We start from the raw sequence: 22,486 nt of genomic DNA, 5'->3' as shown, positions 1-22,486 counted from the left end.
TTAAGAATTTTTAGATATTGTTACTGAAAACAAGACAAAATACTAAATAAGAAAGTCATTTTTGGCAGTGTACTGATTAAATACGTTTTGCAGTGTAATTGTTTCTGCACATTAAAGGACAAGTTCGGATTTTACACTTACAGGCCTTTTTTCAGATTGTTTATGATGAAATAGAACGGTTTTGACTGAAATTTCGACATATGCGGCTGCCCTGAGAATTTTTGGATGTTTCTTGTATCACCTCCCACCTCTATAATGGCTATAAAGGTGCACTGGAACAATCCTTCCTAAAATGAATTAAACTTTCGTTTTCAAAGACGTGAAACTCACTGAGTGGTCAGGGGTGTTCACTGATATGCTCACACAAAAATCGCTGCAAAAGATGCTTTCCAACAGGTTTTATCGTAGTTTTTGTCCAACTTCATTGACTTGTATTAGATGTGCTGTGAGGTACGGTATTACTCCGCCCCGGGAACGTTGTTTGTATTCTTGCAATTGGCAGAGGCGGATTATCGCCACCTCCTGCGCTGGAGTGTCTATTATTCAAGCTCTCAATGGAAGAATATACGGGTGTGAGGCATTTAAAAAAATAGGTCCACAAGTTTACAACGAATGCTAAAACAGCTGTTGGAAAGCATCTTTTGCAGCGATTTTTGTGTGAGCATATCAGTGAACACCCCTGACCACTCGATGAGTTTCACGTCTTTGTAAACGAATGTTTAATGCATTTTAGGAAGGATTGTTCCAGTGCACCTATATAGCCATTGTAGAGGTGGGAGGTGATACAAGAAACACCCGAAAATTCTCTGGCCAGACGCATATGTCGAAATTTCAGTCAAACCGTTCTATTTCATCATAAACAATCTGAAAACAGGGCTTTAAGTGTAAAATACCGAACTTGTCCTTTAAGCGGAGATGAGAAAAAGCATTTTAACATTGCACATTTTCAACAGTTTGGTTTTAAGTCCTCTGTGGAGATGAGGTATGTGTCAACTATAAAAGAACAAACTCAAGGTTTCTCACCTTGACTTCAGGGTCACTGTTTACACTGCTCGAATCTTCCTCTTCCACAGGAGCAGGGTTTCTAAACGCACACACAAACAATCATTTTTTAGTACATTTTATTGCTTTCACACACGCTAAAAAGCATTTTATAGTTTACATCTCACTATACAGTTTCTCTGATGTTTTCTGTTTCATACACACACCGTAGCTTGAGGGAGGCGTATCGGAGAGTCGCTCCTTCAAACTCCTTTAGACTGGGGTCAGGGTTTACTGTGGCTGCCTGTAAATCCTGTGACAAAAAGAACGCAGAGGTGCTTAGATACAAGTCTGAAAACCTATGGTAAACCCACAAACATGCATCCTATGCCTGGAGTCAATGCACTAAGGTTTGTGAAGATCATGCCTAGTGTAACTTGTTAAAACAATCACAGTGGTTAAACAAACAGAACCAAAATAATTTGTGTGCCTTAAAGGGGTAGTTTGCCCAAAAATGAAAATTCATCATTTATTCACAAACATGTTTCATTTTTTTTTATTTCAGTTGTATTTTAATACATACAATGACAGAATTTTCATTTCAAGAGAAGCTATGCCTTAACAGGTTGACAAAAAGGGGTGCTTTTTTAAATACAACTGCAAAATAAGTAACTAACATTCGCAAGTCAAACACAGGAGGAAGAAAGCCATGCTCAGGTGCGAGGTTTAAGGTTCAAAAGCGGTTCAGCACAAATTTACGTCAGTAGAATGTCTACAAGTAGGCCGTGACATCAAAAAATTGGGCTTACAAGGTTTCTGAGATCTGTTGCTAAAGGGCTTACACTTATGTTTACAACTCTTAACAACTATGCTGTTGCACTTCATTACTACAACATTTTCACATAATAAAATTGCAGCAAAACCTTTGTGAACCCCTTTAAATTTGTGTGGAAATAATAAAGAAAAATACACCTGTTTTTGTTTTATCAGTGTCCTATAATTGTGAATTATAAATCAGATTTATTTGTATATCATTATGATTTTATTAGAAATCAATGCAAACAGTAACTCCAAAGGGTTCACAAACTTTTTCTTGCAACTTTACATGTAGAAGAGTTATACATATGGCTGATAGAAAGTTTGTGTTATGGGTTTTATTCTGGGTCTACTTCAATATGTTGAGCCAGAGTTCGAAATTAACACCTGCCAAGCACCTCACAAAAGCAAATATTGTCTTTGATGAGTAAATAAAATAGGACTTCTCGCTAGTTGCCTGGTTATTTTGAAGGAACTGCAACATAGACGAATGAAATTGCAAGAATTGTTAACTCACATGAGCTGTCTATTAACTCTTTTGCCGCCAGCGTTTTAAAAAAGAAGTTGCCAGCCAACGCCAGCATTTTCACAAAAGTTTAATGCCTTCCAGAAAATGTTCTTCCTTAAAGGAATATTCCATTTTCTTAAAAGAAAAATCCAGATAATTGACTCACCACCATGTCATCCAAAATGTTGATGTCTTTCTTTGTTCAGTCGAGAAGAAATTATGTTTTTTGAGGAAAACATTGCAGGATTTTTCTAATTTTAATGGACTTTAATAGACACCAACAATTAACACTTAAATCAACACGTAACAGTTTTTTTCAACGGAGTTTCAAAGGACTATAAACTATCCCAAATGAGGCATAAGGGTCTTATCTAGCAAAACGATTGTCATTTTTGACAATAAAAATAACAAATATACACTTTTAAAGCACAACTTCTCGTCTAGATCCGGTCGTGATGTGCCAGCGTGACCCCACGCAATACGTCATGATGTCAAGAGGTCACAGAGGACGGACGCGAAACTCCGCCCCAGTGTTTACAAGTGTTGAGAACGAGGACCGTTCCTACGTTGTTGTATGTCAACTGATACTAATTGATGTCTTTGTGTCAGTTTATTGTTTACAATGGTCAGCAAATGTGCGTTTTATATATGTAACACGTGACCTCCCTACGTCACTACGCATTTACGTTAGGTCACGCTGGACTGGACCTAGACGAAAATTTGTGGTTTAAAAGAGCATATTTTTTATTTTTCTTGTCAAAAATGACAATCGTTTTGCTTTTTCGTTGAAAAAAACTGTTACGTGTTAAGTGTTAATTGTTGGTGTCTATTAAAGTCCAATAAAATGAGAAAAATCCTGCAATGTTTTCCTCAAAAAACATAATTTCTTCTCGACTGAACAAAGAAAGACATCAACATTTTGGATGACATGGTGGTGAGTAAATTATCTGGATTTTTCTTTTAAGAAAATGGAATATTCCTTTAAATATATAAACATACAATATATCAAATCTTACCTATATTTGTTCCCTTTTTATCAATTTTCAAATATGGGTAGGTTTTTCAAAAATACCAAATATTCAATCGTCAATAGCGGGGGAAAGAGTTAAAAAAAGTCACCGCTTGTACATCAAACAACACACAAGTGCAGTAAACTGAGCTGCCTAATCCTGTTTTCATGGAGGCAAAATACCAACATTTTTTAAACAATAAAAAGTTTTGTATTTATAGCCTATTGAATTTTCTCAGTTCACCCATCATCTGTAGGTTTGGCAGAGGTTTATTCTTGACCCTCAGTGTGTCAACAGCAGTTTGAGGAGACATTCTACTGTGTGTTTGCTTTTGTGTTCATTTGAGATTGCTGGAGATACTGACCTTCCAGATCTCACTATCAATCTTTCCCACTGCAAAATCACTCCATGGCTGTTTCAGCTTGATTATTCACACACGCACAGCGAGAACAAGGTTGAGGGATCAAGGGTAGGAGGGCGGAGAGAAACAACACAGGGTTGTTAGATCACCCGACAGGCATGTGTCTGTATGTTTACTGTGAGTGAGTGTGTGCGATTGATTGTGATTGAAATTAGATGCAAAATGAATTGGGATGGAGGGGAAAATGATTTACAGATGCATCCTGATTCTTTCTTAAATGGGACATATCCTAAAAATCTGACTTTTTTCATGTTTAAGTCCTTTAATTGAGTCCCCAGTGCTTCTATCAACCAAGAAAGTTGAAACCGCCCCTTAATCTGCACTATCCAACCACTGCACTGCCATTTAGTCAACTAAACTTACATTTTAAAGGACACACCCAAAAACATTTTTGCTCACACCAGCAAAGGGGCAATTTTAACATGCTATAAAAATAATTAGCTAATGGTATTTTGATCTAGAATTTCACATACATACTCTGGGGACACCAAAGATTTATTTCACAACTTTAAAATCTCCCCTTTAAACGAATCTGGAATGATCCGGAATTTTATTGGAAAAGCATTGCTTCAGTTCCCGTATGATACTACAGCACTGACTTTAAAGCAGCAGAGTTGAGAAGCTCTTGTTGCCAGATGCAAGTTTCAGAGGGCCATACGTCTATTCTGTTTTTTATAGTTAATTGCCAAATATGTTTGAAATGTACGGTGGCCCTGAAGTGCACATTGAAACAGAACATAAACATAAATAACATATAACATTAGATCAATATTTTAAATATATATATATTAGATCTATAAGATTAGATATACATATTATTATAAGTTGTGTGTCTAAGATTTCACGGTTTATGTGGAATCTTTACAGAATTTGGCAACATGTCATAAGTTGTCAAAAATTTGCTACCTACTAAAAATATTGAGATGCACTGGAAATCATTTACAGAATCAGATTATGACATCCTCAATCAAATCATGAGGTGGTTAAAGATTCCCACATCTTGGTATGGATGTAGATACAGTATCTTGTATTACTGTAAGAATCAATGAAAGTGCTCGTGCTTTTTCACAAGATTCATCTACATCCACAATCCAAAGACGACAGATGAAAAGAAAGGAAAGAAAAGAAAAAGAGAAGACAAACTACAAGAGGACTAAGAAGGAGAGGACAAAAAAGACAGAGCAGAATTGACAAAGTGGAAGTGTTACCTTGTCCTCCTCTCGATGACGTGTCTCAGAGTGTCTGTCCTTCCCTGGCATTATCTGTAGGGATGATGAACGAGGCTGCGCACACACAGTTTTTATTAATATTCAACAAAATATATATTTATTAAATGTGGTAAATAATTAATTGTGCATAATCCTGATTCCCAAAGATAAGATTATTTATAATGAACGATATATATCCCAAAGAGAATAACACTTGAATTTAATAACAACAAATCCACATATATTCACACCGCTTCAATTCATGTGCAAACTGTGGTGTTAGCCATAAATAACTAAACTGTTTAAGATCTAAAGTACGGCTGTGTCGGAAATAACCCCTACACCCTTATATAGTTTAGTTAGCGGTGTCCGAAACCACAGTGGACATTATCAGGTGCACTTATTCACTGCGAAAACTGATATACAGCTGATGTAGACACACAGCCAGCCACTATTCAACCAGTCTGAGGCCTGCACCGCATTAATTCTAGCAATTCAGTCGATGGTGCCTTCTGGTACTCTTAGTGATTAAGTGTATTGGGACGATTTCACATCCTAAGTTCTTCTTATTCGCTCAATTTGTAAACAATGAAAAGCAATTCTGGTCACTAGGGATGCACCGATAGGATTTTTTTTGGGCCGATGCCGATACCGATTTAAGCAGACAACTTCTGGCCGATACCGATGCCGATATTAAACACTTGTATACAATACTATACAGTTGGTCTATTAGCTAGTTTATTTCTGCATCAAATAATTTTTACTGAACATGGATTTGATCTAATTAACATTCAACTGACCAACATAATAAGAGAGGCAAAAATTAAGCTAAAACAAATATAATAAGACAGCATGACAACCTTCAAAGGTGGTTTTTGCTATTCAGCATTTATTTTATTAACAACATTAACTATTTTTTTTTTACATATAATGGATTTCTTTATGCATTTAATTAATAAACAATCGGTATCGGCCTTTCTCGTGCTATTGCCGATATGCCGATGGTTTCAAATTCATCAAAAATCGGTCGATAAATATCGGCGGCCGATACATCGGTGCATCACTACTGGTCACTAATCGCTAAACAATTTACACAGAATACCAAAAGGCACAGTACGGTGACAAATTCTTAAGCCACCATGCTACCATTAGATTTGTTGTTTTTGCAATGTTATAGTGATCATATATAATTATTTCTCTGTCTCTTTATTAGAATACAACCAGAAAATACAGGAAATGTTTATGTAGTATTAAAAACAGTATAAAAGTATAAGCCGAAGGGTCAAGTATTTAGGGTAAACTCCCCTTCCACTTGAACAATAGCAGGCAGCTGCAGGATCTCTTAAACCTAAATGAAATTAAATCCTAATTTCTAATTCTAATTGAATGACTTCAGGACTTCAGTCTCCTCAAATAAGCTCAAGATGTGTTTAGTGCCATGAGAGGTCACACTAAATACTGACAATCTGTACTCACTTGTCACACCTGAATAGACAGACAATTGCAGGATACGGCCATTAAAGATATGGGTCGACTGTAAAATGGGTTATGAATGAGAGAGACTTACAAAGTAACAGCTGTTGACAAATCCGCAGGAAGGAACATTGCCGTCAGAGGATGAGGAAGAGTTTGAAGACAGAGTAGGGGTGGGGTCTACGCAGGAAGAGGTGGGAATAGGAGCGGGATCAGCGGAACAGTCAGAGGTGGTGCTGCCTGAACGGCTTGACGCTCCAAAAAACACATCGGCATGAGACAATGACTAGAAGGGAACAAGAAATAGAGATAAGAGACAAAGTAATTGGTAAATGTGGTTAAATTTTTCACTGATTCTCTGAACAAAAAGTTGATCTGAGTGAAAGCACAAGCTTAAGTTATCTGAAGGCTCAATTTTTTCTTAAGCTTGACTCGTGTGAAAGTGCAGTTTTAGTAACCACGTTATCAAATAACCACACTGTCAAATAGATGGGTGTGTGTGTACCTCATGATCTGGAGTGGGTGAGGGCGAAAGAGAGCCCAGTGAGTGTTTGCGGCTATCATGACTGGGGCCAGTTGGCACAGGATGGCATGGGGCGGGTCTTTCCCACTGTGTGGTACCCGTTGGAATGTGCCAGTAATAAATACCAGCCATGTCTGTCATCATCTTCCATCCTGGAGGCAAATCAGGGTCTGTCTGAAACGACTGCTCGCCCCAGATATCTGTGAACACATGTACACAAGGTCAAGTGTGGCCCACACACAAGTGTCAACCAACCAAAACAGGACAATGGGTTGTGCGTAAAAAGTGTATTAGTTATGTGTAAAAAAATGTAAAACAGTCCCAAAATCACAATATATGAAGAGTTTACGAGACTCTGAATAGATTCCAACAAACCACTGTTTCTAAAAGACTTACGGCTGGGATTAAACAGATTTGAAGCGAAATTATTTAATGAACTTAACATTCGTGACGAGAGAATTCAAATTAATATTATTACCTCATTTTTGACCAAGGTGGTGTTTAGGGGCTTTTGCATCTGAGCTCCTTGTATCCAATAGACAGATATACAGTAAAGATATGTGTGCACATATACATATGTAAGTATAAAAGGCAAAAAAAGTTAAAACCTGTTCACAAAGATATTTTAAGTAAGCCAAAAAATAAGTAAACTGCTGAGGCTTTGATAATGGCCACCTCAGTGCCAGTCTGTTGAAATGTGTACACGGCAATGCTTCATTTTGCTAATAGATTGGGTTTAATCATGGGTAAAGTTACATAGAGCAGATAATGACTGTGTGTTTATGATTTACAAATAGGACACAATGAAGCCGGTAATCAAAAACTAGATTCACTTTGAGTAAGATTGTTCTTGCTATAATTCTTGCTAGAATTAATGTAAATGTAAAATAAAATAAGGTCCATCTCATGCACACTCGTGGACTGGCTACTGTTCTGTCTGTCCTCACACAGCAGCTGGGAATGTTTGTTTCATATGTTAGTAAGAGGTTTATTCACGCAATGAAATCTGGGCGAGGAAATCCACTGCAGTCTTGCCCAACACATATGCTGAACAGATTCAAGACAGGAAACACATCCTCACCAGAGCTAAGGAGCCTTAACATTGATTGTGTGAGTTTAAAACAACTCTGAGGGAAACTTGTGTCAATTTTCACATAGCAGTACTACAACTCAGCACTGTTGGTTACCACCAGCATGTGTTGTGTTTTAGATGCTGGTTTGTGGCTTCCATCACAAGATGCTGGTGCCCCTACCTTCCTCAGAAATCTTCCCTTCTGGTTATACAGTTTCTTGCACAGCTTTGGATTGCTGCTTTGAAGCTATGCATTTTAAAAAGCACTTCACAATAAACAATATAAAACACATCAATGACAACCAACTCATTAACTTTTTACGTATTTCAAACAGAGCAGTTGCTAAAAAGTTGCTAGATGGGACTTCAGACATTGTTGGGAATTTTAAATGTTGCCATGCATGAAAACAAAAATAAGAGTGTTTTCTTATTAGGGAACATGTTTTTAAAGGTTTGAAAAAGTAATTGAAGACTTTGTGGTGATGACGTTGGAGTTGAGTGAGCATGTTGAATGAATGTTGAATGAGTCGCGATTACTCGTCAGGCTGGAACTTTACTTCCGGTCTGTGTTTGTTTAATGGTCTGACTATTGGCTTAAAGGGACACCCCACTTTACAACTTTATTAATATGCTAATTTTCCAGCTCCCCTAGAGTTAAACATTTGATTTTTACCGTTTTGTAATCCATTCAGCTGATCTCAAGGTCTGGCGCTATCACTTTAAGCATAGCTTAGCATAATTCATTGAATCTGATTAGACCATTAGCATTGCACTCAAAAATAACCAAATTTCGATATTTTTCCTATTTAAAACTTCTCTTCTTTACTTTTCTGTAGTTACATCGTGTACTAAGACAGACGTAAAATTAAAAGTTGCAATTTTTTGGAGCGCAATGCTAATGGTCTAATCAGATTCAATGGATTGTGCTAAGCTATGCTAAAAGTGGTAGCGCCACCCGGAGATCAGCTGAATGGATTACAAAACGGTAAAAATCAATTGTTTAATTCTAGAGTAGCTGGAAAATAAGCATATTTTCAAAAAAGTGGAGTGTCCCTTTAACTGAGCTCTGATACAAAAACCTTGTAGAAAAAACAAATGTTTTAGTTTCCTAGAGACGAGGGAAGATGGCGAATCATGAATCACCGCTATGTGAAGGGAGGTTTGGCAGCCTATCTGTAGTTAACATTGTATACATTATATAGTAGAATCGCGATTAATCGCATACAAAATAAAAGTTTGTGTTTGCATAATATATTTGTTTGTGTATTGTGTGTAATTATTATGTTTATATGAATACACACATACGTGTAAATTAAGTTATATTTTTTAATTTATATATAATATAAAATACATATAAATCTAAATAAATACATGTATTCATGGAAATGTCTCTTAAATACATGTGCATGTATTTATATATACAAAATAATTACACACAGTGCACACACATATATTATGCAAAAACAAACTTTTATTTTGTAGGCGATTAATCGTGATTAATCTTTAGACAGCCCTAATATTTAGACAGTAACGCTAGCTCGGCGTAGTCTTTAAAAAGCTTTAGCTATGATTAGAACTCAAAGTTGTTATTTATCTAGCTTGTTATCCCAAATAAACTACTCTAAAGGTACTCTTTTGTTATTAATTGTTTTTTGTAGTTTACAGAAAGTTACGTTTGTTCCATAAAAGTCGTTTGTTTACGTTGTTACTGCTGAAATCGTCTATAGCCTAAGGATAGCTTTTTTCTTTGAAATTCATTAAAGTTGTGAAGATTATCTTGATTTTTTTAAAGGAACAGTATGTAGGATTGTGGCCAAAACTGGAATTGCAATAACAAAACTTGTGGCTAAAACTGGTACTGCAATCACCCAACTAGTGGCCAATACACAAAATGACAACATAAACATCAGTTGAGGGCTGCAACTCCACTTTTTAAATGACAATAGCATGGCCAGACCATTGTTTTCAGTAATATAAGTATTTGAAATGAAAATGATTTCTAAATGTCTAGTGACATATCAGGGCCATTTTATGATTAATTGATATAAATTTCTTACATACTGTTCCTTTAAGTATCAAACATGTAAATATCATTACCTTTTGTTGATCACAGAGCTTATTTTTGTGATAATCCAAAAGCCTATAGAACAACCCATTGATGTTTTACCGAGTAAACCCATGTGAAGCAGATTTCTTCCAGCTAACCTAAAAAAACATGCCATCCCCTGTACTGTGCTGAGCAGAGGTGCATAATGGGTTTTTAAGTATCCGATGTATAAACGTTTCTAAAGTTCAATTGGTAGAGCCCAGGAAAAACAGATACTAAAATGCATAGCGTGAATGCAATGTAGGTCACTTTGGTTAAAAACATCTGCAAAAATGCATAAATGCATATGATGGGTCCTTACAGCTCCCTAAAAACATCATTGCCGTTCTCAACTTTCATGCGGACACAATTACAAAGACACAGAGACAAAGATCAGGTTTAGGATCAATGATTCTGTGGACGATGTGGAAAAAACAGCTACTTAAAATCCGCACTAAGGGAGCCATAAAGAGACAAAACACAGCATGCACTAACTATACTTAACCTAGTTTTAGATTTAACAATCGGCCCACTTTAGGTTTATGTCTTATGTCTCCCTCTCTCTCTCTCTCTGCAGTCTATAAAGCATGTCCAGGCAGAGGGGGAGGGGAAAGCAGCTGTAAAATTCATGCACACGCGCACAAACGGAGCCATGATCATATGCACAAACTTTCGTATTCGGCACACAGCTCGTGACATTGCTGCATCCTCCCTCTCTTATCGGTCTCCTCTCCGCCTGCATTTATGAGCATGCACACGCAAGCGAGATGCGTAGCTACATGCGCAGCACTGACTCACAACCGCATTTGTACACAGACACGCACGCATGCACGGTACCTACCCTCATAATTCACTATAACAATGGCCAGCATGTAGTCATTACCCAGCATCATGACTGAGGAGTCGCGAGAAAGAGGATAACATGAGAAGAGAGACGTACAGCCGGGGAGAGACGAAGAGAGAGGGGACGAGCGACTGAGGGAGAAAGAGAGGGAGAGAGTCGGGCTGGAAGAGAGAACGAAAGCGACGGAGTGTGTTTGTTTATTTTTCATCCAGATCAGACTGCAAGGATGTTATCGGCATCCTGGGCGATGATCTGCCCACCTCCCTCACCCCAGCAGCAACCCCAGGATCATTTTTCCTGCAGTGTCACCGAACGCATGATCACATGACAAGACGCTCAAGGGATGTTTGCATGCATAACAGTCAGCATGCAAACCCAGCTGCAGGAATGCCAGCTAACATCTATGTGTTAAACCAGTTCACACCTGTCCAATAGCCAACCAGCTAGCCAAACAAATCTGTGAGGTTATCCTGAGAGAAATGGGCAAACACTTTGTTGATGGCAGTCGTGTTTGAGTGAAAGTTTGTGGGCTGAGATGAGATTTGGTTGTTACCACAGAAACAGCCATTTTGAATCATTTACTCTTTAAGACCCTGCTATAACCTGCTGTCCAACTTGAGCACTACAACCACCAAATAAAGTAATAAAGAGCACCTATTGTTCGATTCAAGATTTTACATTTCCACACAAAGTGTGTATTAATACATGCTAATGATATGCAAACGGTACAAACCCCAATGTAAACAATGATGCGAGTTATCGTTTCCAACGTAAATCTCTTTTCTTGGACCACAACAAACACACAGATTGTAAGTTAACTCCTGTTAGCATTGCATTGTAAGCGAATCTTTCAAACATGGTAAGGAGCGTAACATTTCCGGCTGACGTACAGATTAGCTGGCCAATAAGAGACACAGAGCTTTTCAGATCGATGAGTTTTGTGCAAAATCAAAGCGTTTTAGGAAGGCAGGATATCTGGAGCTACAAAAATGTATGGTATGTGAAAAATAATGTGTTTTTAACCATAAACCACGCAAACACATTGTATTATACCAAATACACAAATTAACGTTGTTTTTTTAGCAATAAAATAGGTGCACTTTAATGAAATAAAGCTTGTTGTAGGTTTTAAAGTTTAAACTAAAAAATGTTTTCTTACAAAAACCTCTTTTTGGAGCTTCAAAAATGGGGCACTGTCCAATGTCATTATAAAGTTGAAAAGAGCCAGGTTACATTAAAGGAATAGTCCATTTTCTTAAAAGAAAAATCCAGATAATTTACTCACCACCATGTCATCCAAAATGTTGATGTCTTTCTTTGTTCAGTTGAGAAGAAATTATTTTTTTTGAGGAAAACACTGCAGGATTTTTCTCATTTTAATGGACTTTAATGGACACCAACACTTAATACTTAACTCAACACGTAACAGTTTTTTTTCAACGGAGTTTCAAAGGACTATAAACGATCCCAAACGAGGCATAAGGGTCTTATCTAGCGAAACGATTTTCATTTTTGACAAGAAAAATAACAAATGTGACCCGCTCTGGCGAAATGAGTCGGAAGTCGCAACGTTCCGTTTTAAGATATGAGCCGATAATGTGGAAAAACAATGAAATTATCAAAAAAAATATTTTTAGCTAATATCAAAGAACAGACATTAAAAAATAATCTCCCAAAGTTTCGTAGTCCAAATAATTGAGTAAAGGTGTTTAAATGACTATTAAAGTTGAAACAGTTTTACTAAATTCGCTGGAAATGAACATTGCTTCTCTCAAATCCTCTCGTCACCTCCGAGCATTTCGGGGGATCCCCTGAAACGTCACTCTCTCTCCAATTATGGTGTTACACGTTGTTTTAGAGCCAATCAGAAATCTTCATAAAGGCTGATCATTTGTCAATGGGAAACCCCGGGGCACGCGATTGGTCCAGCCATCCTCCTGTCATACTCACAGCACTCTCCTCTCCTATTTAACTCCTTTTTGAATTGGTTACAGTGTTATTGTCAACTAACCTACACAAAGATATGATTACATAGGCAAGCATTATTGTTTTGTTTTTGCTTGTTTCTCTGCCTCTCAATTTCTCTCACACGCGAACGCGCGCGCGCACACACGCGAACGCGCGCGCACACACACGCGAACACGTGCGCGAACACGCATGCACGCACGCACACACACGCACGCACGCACACACACACACACACACACACAGACACACACACACACACAAACACACATTGTTTTGTGGGGACATTCCATAGACATAATGTTCTATTCCCTTCACCTAACTCAAACCCCAACCATCACAGAAACCTTTGTGTTACTTTACATTTTCAATAAACATCATTCTGTTTGATTTATAAGCTAGTTTCCTGGTTTACTGTTATGGCATTAATATCAATGTCTTTGGTCAAATTAAGCTGTAAAATAAATAGTTTATCCCTTTAAAAATGCAATGGATTTTGAAAGATATCTACAAAAAACGGGCAAAAAACTTTAAAGGCGTTTTTCTCAGGTTTTCAGTTGGAAAAAGAGGACAGACAACCTTAATTCAAATGTCTATATCTTTAAAACCATTCAAGGTATGACTTTGACTAGGATATCATTTGAAAGCTTATGGTCTCCTCTTTTCATTGATACCAAAATCTCAATTTTGAAATTTGGGTCACTGTGACTCATTTTGCTGGATCAGGTCACAAATATACACTTTTAAACCACAATTTCTCGTCTAGATCCAGTCCTGAATGCGTCAGCGTGACCTCACGCAATACGTCATGACATCAAGAGGTCACAGAGGACGAACGCGAAACTCCGCCCCAGTGTTTACAAGTGTGTTGGAAGAGGACCGTTCCGACGTTGTTGTATGTGAAATGATACTAATTAATGTCTTTGTGTCAGTTTATTGTTTACAATGGTCCGCAAATGTGCGTTTTATATATGTAACACGTGACCTCCCAACGTCACTACGCATTTACGTTAGGTCACGCTGGACCGGATCTAGACAAGAAATTGTGGTTTAAAAGTGTATATTTGTTATTTTTCTTGTCAAAAATCAAAATCGTTTCGCTAGATAAGACCCTTATGCCTCGTTTGGGATTGTTTATAGTCCTTTGAAACTGTTACGTGTTGAGTTAAGAGTTGGTGTCCATTAAAATGAGAAAAATCCTGCAATGTTTTCCTCAAAAAACATAATTTCTTCTCGACTGAACAAAGAAAGATATCAACATTTTGGATGACATGGTGGTGAGTAAATTATCTGGATTTTTCTTTTAAGAAAATGGAATATTCCTTTAACATTACAATGGGAAGTGACGGGCTCTATGTGGCCTTGGATAAATACATCTGTCAATTGCCTAAACGTTTATTTAGTGAACTTATTATTGGAAAAATAGTAAAAAGGCCCGCCTTCCAGTTGAAAGAACCAACTTTTCCTCCGCAACCTCACATCTTTGTCATAAAACTAAACAAGACACTTACTAACAAGCACTGCCTTCGCTTATCACACTCAAGTGAAAAGAAAAATCCAAACACACAAAAATCCCAGTGCCAAACTGAAAACCACACGTACCTCATGACTGCACTACACCTGTCCAAATCACACAAACAAAACCACAGAGTATAAACATAATAAAACAATCTAAACTCTCTACTGACCGCTTTCCTCTGGTGAGCCTAGCGATGCGCTGTCCTGTGACAGTGTTGTCCAGCTGCACTCCTCATCGCTGTGCGGAAGGTTCTGGATGCGGTTTAGCGCACGGTCTGTCTTGGCTCCTGTCCGTGGTCGGTCCTTTTTTGTCTCCGGTGAGGAAGAGGAAGACGAAGAGCCAACAGACAGCAGGGGAGTGTCCTCAGGGCTCTGTTGTTTCCTTGGAGACGTGGGATTTTTCTCTTTAATCAGCAATGGTTTTGTGACAACATCATCATCCTGAACGTCAGGCAGGTCGTATGATAGGTCGTCGAGGCATGATTCCAGGTAACTCTTGGTCTTAAGGTTCTCTGAGGACTTCCTGTCCGAGACGATCTCGGATTTCTCAGACAGGATGAGCAGGTTGTCAGAATTCTCCACGGGTTGAACAAGATCCTCCTCATTAGTGTCATCATTAATCGACTCATTTACATCCTCATTAACAAGCTGATTATTAGGGTCAAAGTCACTGTGATCAACGTCAATGTTGGACTCGCTGTCAAGGCTTAATTCCTCAACGGTCAAGTCATCATCCTCATCATCAATGTTGAGCTCCGATTCGACGGCCGTGTTACCGTCTTCATCTTCTTTGGTGGTATTCTTGTTGTGATCATGGTGTTCTGCGGCTTTACGTAACTGATTCGCTCCATTTTTGGCCAGTTTAGGATTAGCGGCAGTGGAAGATGATGACGGTGGTGTCCCACCTTCTCCCAGTCCCATTGCACTCTGGATGCTCGTAAGGGCGTACTTTTTCCGACATTTGGGGGGGGTGGACTGGCCCTGTTTGATGACATCACCACTGAGCAGTTGATTGTGTGAAGAGCGCAAGCTGAGGGATGTGGGCGGAGTTGCAGGGGGACCGTTGCGATTGGCTACATCCACAGAGGGGGAGGAGTTACGTGGTGGGGGCACGCAGACTGACATCATGGCTAAAGTGAGAAAAGTGAAAAAGCAGTCAGTGAAAAACATTATAAATGTGGATTTTCCATAATTTCCTTCATTCAATAAAAGTGAAATCCAGATTTAGCCTTACTCTTAAAATGCATGTTCTTGTCTTGTTGTTTTTTGTAATTTTTAACAAAAATGTAATGAATTTATCTTCCTCTGAAATTCCCTTTCTCATAGACAATGAGGGCTTTTAGATAATGCCAACCAATTGCTGAAAAATCAAGTTAATATAAGTGAATTACATGTGATTTAAGCTCATTTACAACCCAGTCTTTCCTGCTCTGATGTGATTGGGGACCAAATTAAATCAGGTCATGCCGAAAGAAAAACAATTCATATAGACACTACACTCATTGTGAGAGACATCAATGACATAGAGTCAATGACATGCACCAACCCAAAAAATCACATTAAAATACAAATCAAATCCCGACATAGGGGGCTGTCTGACCTTGGACAGGTTTTCTCGATGAGCCTCAGACGCTGTCGGTGTAAATCTGCAAGAAACAGCACAATGAGCATCTTTCATCATTTGCATCACAGATGAACTCTTTTCAAAAGCATGCCTTTGATCTTCATGAAGAAAGCTGAATATTATGGCAGTGTCCTAATTGCCAAGGATTTAAATGAGTTAACAACCTGGACAACTTTACAAAAAAGCTATATTCAGAAAGTTGAATGTGCCGGTTCAAATTTGGGTACAAAAAGGACTTAAAGGGAATATTCACCCAAAAATGAAAATAATGACATTAATGACTCACCCTCATGTTGTTCCAAACTCGTAAGATCTCATCTTCGGAACACAGTTTAAGATGTTTTATTTAGTCCGAGAGACTGTTGACCCTTCATTACAAATCTACGTATGGTATATGTTCATGTCCAGAAAGGTAATAAAAAAAAAGGTTAAAAAAAGTAATCCATGTGACATCATTGGGTCAGTTAGAATGTGTTGAAGCATCGAAAATACATTTTGGTCCAAAAATAACAAAACGTAAAACTTTATTCAGCATTGTCTTCTCTTCCTGTAGTGACGCGGATGACGCGGCTGACGTGTTATCTGGTGCGCCCCAGCTGTTTTTTTTTTGTGCGACGAGCTTCGTTTACAGTCCGAGGGAGATGCAAGCTGTAAATTTGAAAAAAAAAACTTTGCAAACATGTCTGAGGATAACACGTCATCCGCGTCAGTGCAGTCACGTGACTTTAGTCTCACGCATGCGCTTCACAAGAGAAGACAATGCTGAATAAAGTTGTTCTTTTTGGACCAAAATGTATTTTTGATGCTTCAACACATTCTAACTGACCCACTGATGTCACATGGACTACTTTGATTATGTTTTTATTTCCTTTCTGGACATGGACAGTATGCCGTACGTATATTTTCAATGAAGGGTCAACAAGCTCTCGGACTAAATATGAAACATCTTAAACTGTGTTCCAAAAATGAATGGAGGTCTTACGAGTTTGGATCGACAGTAGGGTGAGTCATTATTTTCATTTTTTGGTGAACTATCCCTTTAATTTGACGTTCATCAATTAAGCTCAAAATTGTGAAAGCTGAAAACGCTCTTAAAAGAAAAGTCTGCATTAAAACATAATGTTGGATGGTCTTTGAGACAAACAGACAGGTGGTCTAATAAATACATATAGGACGTACTGTTTTAACAATACGGTTATAGTACGCGATTACTGTTGCAGGGTAGCAAACAGAAGCATCCTCAAATATGTTTAAAACAAAATACATTTTAGGTTTTGGAATAGTGAACTACTCCAATAACTTTCAATTTACAGTAATTCAAAGATTTCCCAACATTACAGCTTTAATTAATTTGGAAAACACAGCAGATTATCTTTGAATAAAGTCATTGGGAAATACAAACACACACACACACACACACACACACTTAAACACTACACACATATAATACGCACACTCACTAGGGAGCTGAGGATTGTGGGTATTTCCACAGAGCCTCCTGAGCCATGGTGTAGAATCAGTGCATCGTCAAGATTTCAGCCAATCAGCACACGCCGAGTGTATCACCGTGGATCTGAACGAAATAAAATGATGATTAGATCCATGTTTAATGAGTACATTTTCACTACGCTCCTGTTCCATGTGTATATGTCTGCTGGGAAATCTCCTGATGTGTATGTAAACAGCATGGGGTGAGAATATGTTACTGGAGTACTAAGACAAAAATAAATGTCAGGGTGGAGCCCCTAAAAGAAACACACATGACACGCACATACAGTCTCAAAGGTAGTGAATATGAATGAAATTATTTTTACCACACAGATCAAAGGGCATACACGTCTAAAACTAACAAAATAAAACTAGGTATGTGGAATGCATAAAATACTGAAAATTATCTTGTTGGCCATATAGAAATCAAGCAACTTGGTGAATATTAGAAAGACTATTTATATAAATGCAGATTTTGAGTGTCATTAGTTTTCTTATCTCTCACTGTTTAGCAACATGCTTAAACAGAGGAGCAAGAACAGTATTAGTGTAGGTCAGTTTTTATTCTTACCATGAATAAGCATTTCGATAAACCAATAATGTGTTCACATCTTCACTTAAAACTAAAATATTTAACTTTTAGCAATTGTATTGCAAAAAACTGATTCTAAAACAACCACTCCCCCAATCCATAGGGAAGTTTGTCTATTACCCCAAACACGACCCACAAAAGTGCCTGTAGCACCTCTACAGGTGAAACTAAATATACTGGGGAATGAAATTATATATTAGGTTAGGGCTGCACGATTATGACAAAAATCATAATTGCAGAGTATTCACCTTGATATTGTAATTGGGATTATTATTGCAAGTTAATAGATTATACATTAAAGTTTTCAGATATATTATAACTTTCTGTGAAGCAGCCAGCTGCATGGTAAATTTAATACATTCAACACTAAATAGTATAATGTAAATAACAAACAATTATGGGAGTCATGTTGATAGTAAAAAATGAATGAAAATGAATGTCTTAAGGACACGTCAACTTATCAATTTTAAAATCTTTCCAATTCACAAATGGACAGATGTAATTTAGGCTTTTCCTGAATATCTAATTATTTTACAACTAATAGTAACCCCGATTAGTTTTTCTATTAATTATGCAGCCCAATATTAGGTTACAATTTTGCTATGATGACATGTACTGGGATATGATTTTCAATTTAAACCACCAGGATTAACTGTATTTATATTAAACATTACACTATACAAATACCGTTCCCATTTATTTATTATATAATATAAAAAGTACAAATATTTTTAAATATTTTTATAATATTCATGCAAAATAGCTTTATCAGCTATCACCAGGCCCAAAAATAACCAGCTTGTATCCATCCATATTTTGAACAGCAAACAAACAGAAGCAGTTAAGTGCGGTGTGTGTGTGTGTGTGTGTTTGTGTGTGTCTTACTGTAATTACAGATGTGTGACTAGTGGCTAACCTTGCTAACCGCTCTTTCATAATCTCTCTCTCAGTCAAGAGGTTGCTGGATTCATGACCTTAAACTCTTTTTGTGTGTGTTAGAATACGAGTTATTATTCATGCCTGTCCACAAATGTACACACACACACAACAAAAACGTAAGGTTGAGTAAATAAAGAGAAGATACTTTCAGCACTAGAAATTTAAATTACAATTAGCTGAAAATAGCAATTTATGGTTCCGTATAGGACCTACGCTGTAGCTACTCCATAGGCTATGCGTATCCTGACATGCACCTCTGCGAAAATGTGACAGTGCTTTACGCGGACCACAAAGTGTTGCGATTGGTCCGCTAGAATGCCTCCCCTCAGGTCAAGAAAATCCAAAAGATGGGCCAAGTTGCAACAATGGTCGCTGTCCATTTACCTACACCCAAGCTGGTCTTCTCAAATAATATTCACAACAAGCTACTTCTATATCTATTGTGGGTTTACTCATAAACATTATATACGTGGACACCTCATGACGTGCTGGAACTTAATACCGCGTCGCCGGCATATTGTTTGGGTCTCAATCGCAGTATTGATACCAGATTTTGGTTATTTTACCATTTATAATATTATGTCATTGGAACTAACGTTACTTACGTGTAACCAAACCTTGTGAAAATCCTTCCGGCAGAAGGCAGCAAATTAGAGTTTTCAGACGCAGCCAATGTATATGGGTTTACTGGCCAAGCTGATATTGTGGGTAATGCGTGGATACTGCCTACTAGCAGTCTGGATGTGTAGTTAGACATCAACACAGAAGTATTAATGAAAACTGATGCGTAGCCTATGGCGCAGAGACTATTGCATAGGAACTACGCGGAAGAATATTGGGCCCTTAAAACGTTATGAAGATCTATTGATACAATAATGCAGTAATGAAAAATTACTGCATAACACACACATACATACACAATGTATCATAATAAAATACACATTTATAGCTCTTAACCACTCTTTTAAAGAAATAAATTCTGCAGCACTCTGAACAGACAGAGTCTGGCGTCTGCATACTACGGCTATAATCATAACAGACACACAAACCCTCAAATCCAGTGGAGTCTTTACAAGGAGCATAAACAACAGGAATGCAAGGGAAAGCTGAAGAATTTCTGGCATGTGATTTTCAGAAGGCTTTAATTACCCATCTCCGAAAAAGCACATCTCACACTCTCTCTTTCTCTGTCTCTCTCTCACACACACACACACACACACACACACACAAACACACAGACACACCTGTATCTTTGCAGGAAGGGAGGTGCTTCTGTCACATCCAAATGATACACCACCTCTGAAATACAAAGGGAAAACTGTTAAGTTTGTGTCTCACTGGGTTTGCCAACATGCATTTGTGTATATATATATATATATATATATCAATAAAACTGTAAAGATTCATTTAGGCTTTCTAAATTAAAAGACCATGACAGTTTTAGTAGCTGAAAATGAAAATGTTAAATTAAAAATAACATAAGTAAATGTGACCTGGCAAATAATTAAAGTAACTGTGCAAATCAAAAGCATAGTGCGGTTCTGTGAAGCACACCCTGCCGAGGGTGAGAGAAAGAAGAGCCAAGCGGGCGAAATTAAAGCGAGTTTATTTAGCGACAGAAACAGGGTGGAACGGCAGAGTAAACTGCTTCTCGTAACTGTGCATCTCTCTGGCCTGTCATAAAACAGCATACAGTCATTTTTGTTGAAAAAACTCATATGAACAGCATTCGAAACATCTCACAAACACATATACATAAAAATACCCAGATGAATGCTGGGAAAGAACGCTAAGGCCAAGTAAAGATCACATTACAGAGAAATCTCACACACATAAACACACGCAGAGCTTTATATCAAAGATGTGGTTTCCAGCACATCGCACTCGCTGTAAAAACAGCTGCCAAATTATAGAGGAAAAAGAAAGGAAGAAGAAAGGAAGAAAGAGGGAATTGGAGAGCTTAAGGCGACAGAAAGAGAAAAGAAGAAAGGAAAAAAATCCCACAACAATTTAGGTTTCCAATAACATCTGTATAAACAGTCGCTTGTGCACATACGAAAGATTGAAATGCATATATTAGCCAATCCTGGTTTGCCATTTTCTCAACATACGTCAGATGCTTTTTTTTAAAAGATATATATAAGGCTATACATTTTTTCACTACCAATTAAACTAAAGGGAATACTACAGTATATACCTCAGTACATCATAATATAAGCCAACCTTTTTTTAAAACAAACAAGTTGGCTGCATGTTGACACATATTGCGTCCTGCTCGATGTCCTTTCCTGACTCTTGATCCTCTCTTTCCCTATATGTTTGTTCTATCCAATAAAAGTAGGGATGCACCGATAGGATTTTTTGGTGGCGATACCGATACAGATTTAAACAGACAACTTCTGGCCGATGCGATACCGATATTAAACACTTGTATACAATACTATACAGTTGGTCTATTAGCTAGTTTATTTCTGCATCAAATTATTTTTACTGAACATGGATTGGATCTAATAAACATTCAACTGACCAACATAATAAGAGAGGCACAAATTAAGTTAAAACAAATATAATAAGACAGCATGACAACCTTCAAAGGTGGTTTTTGCTATTTAGCATTTATTTTATTAACAACATTAACTCATTTTTTTTTTTTACATATAATGGATTTCTTTATGCAGTTAATTAATAAACAATCGGTATCGGCCTTTCTCGTGCTATTGCCGATATGCCGATGGTTTCAAATTCATCAAAAATAGGCCGATAAATATCGGCGGCCAATACATCGGTGCATCACAAAAGCCAAATAAATGAAAACACAAGTCTTTGAAATTATGGAGAACTTTGCAAATGAAAGGTTTAATATCCAATTTTATGGACGGCTGTGGAGCTTTCTATAGGATTCTGCAGAAGTAGAGGTTATTGCAAGGTTATTGAAAAAAATTGCCAAAGTTGGAAAAACTGTGTTGCTTCATTTGTCTTATAAAAATACAAATATTTGTGTGCACTAAAAGCTGTATACGGATAAATGACAATTATTGTCTTTGTATTTTTTTTTTAGGGATGTATCGATCCGATATTCTGGATCGCTATTGGGGCCAATATGGGCTTTTTTGCTAGATTGGATATTGGACTAACAGGACAGATCCACTTTGGATACTGTGCGTTACCCGTGGTTGTTACTGACAAGCGTCTTTACTCTTTGTGTTTTATTATGAACTTTCCATTGTGGAGCGAGGATTCACATGAGAGGATGATTCAAGTGCATCAATTCTGCGCCCAGAAAGCCCATAAACATAGCGTGTATATGAGTTAGGCATATCAATTCTGCACCTGGGATGTGCATAAAAGATCAGATGAAGCGCATAATTCCAAAAATAACCATCTGCACACTAAAGCTTTTTTACTGTGACAGTTTTGC

At 37.6% G+C, this 22,486-nt stretch overlaps 1 protein-coding gene across 4 annotated transcripts in view; it reads right to left on the bottom strand.

Moving 5' to 3' along the window:
* Window positions 1-17,625, bottom strand: part of apbb2b (amyloid beta (A4) precursor protein-binding, family B, member 2b) — a 48,694-nt gene extending 31,069 nt beyond the window's left edge. For 2 of the 4 annotated variants that reach the window (XM_065254626.2, XM_065254628.2), the window contains exons 1-9: window positions 17,510-17,625; window positions 16,026-16,071; window positions 14,596-15,555; window positions 6,923-7,140; window positions 6,512-6,703; window positions 4,945-5,019; window positions 3,680-3,736; window positions 1,209-1,294; window positions 1,024-1,084 (exon numbers count right to left, since the gene is read on the bottom strand). In XM_065254626.2, coding sequence (XP_065110698.1) covers window positions 1,024-1,084; window positions 1,209-1,294; window positions 3,680-3,736; window positions 4,945-5,019; window positions 6,512-6,703; window positions 6,923-7,140; window positions 14,596-15,553 — 1,647 coding nt within the window. In that variant the 5' untranslated portion in view covers window positions 15,554-15,555; window positions 16,026-16,071; window positions 17,510-17,625. Of the gene's footprint in view, window positions 1-1,023; window positions 1,085-1,208; window positions 1,295-3,679; window positions 3,737-4,944; window positions 5,020-6,511; window positions 6,704-6,922; window positions 7,141-14,595; window positions 15,556-16,025; window positions 16,072-17,503 lie in introns of all 4 variants that reach the window. The other 2 variants (XM_065254627.2, XM_065254629.2) reach the window with 2 other exon arrangements.
* Between the last annotated feature and the right edge of the window lie 4,861 nt (window positions 17,626-22,486).

This window comes from Paramisgurnus dabryanus, chromosome 4 (assembly GCF_030506205.2).
Source record: "Paramisgurnus dabryanus chromosome 4, PD_genome_1.1, whole genome shotgun sequence".
Taxonomy (NCBI): domain Eukaryota; kingdom Metazoa; phylum Chordata; class Actinopteri; order Cypriniformes; family Cobitidae; genus Paramisgurnus; species Paramisgurnus dabryanus.
This window is presented reverse-complemented; position numbering and strand designations above follow the sequence as displayed.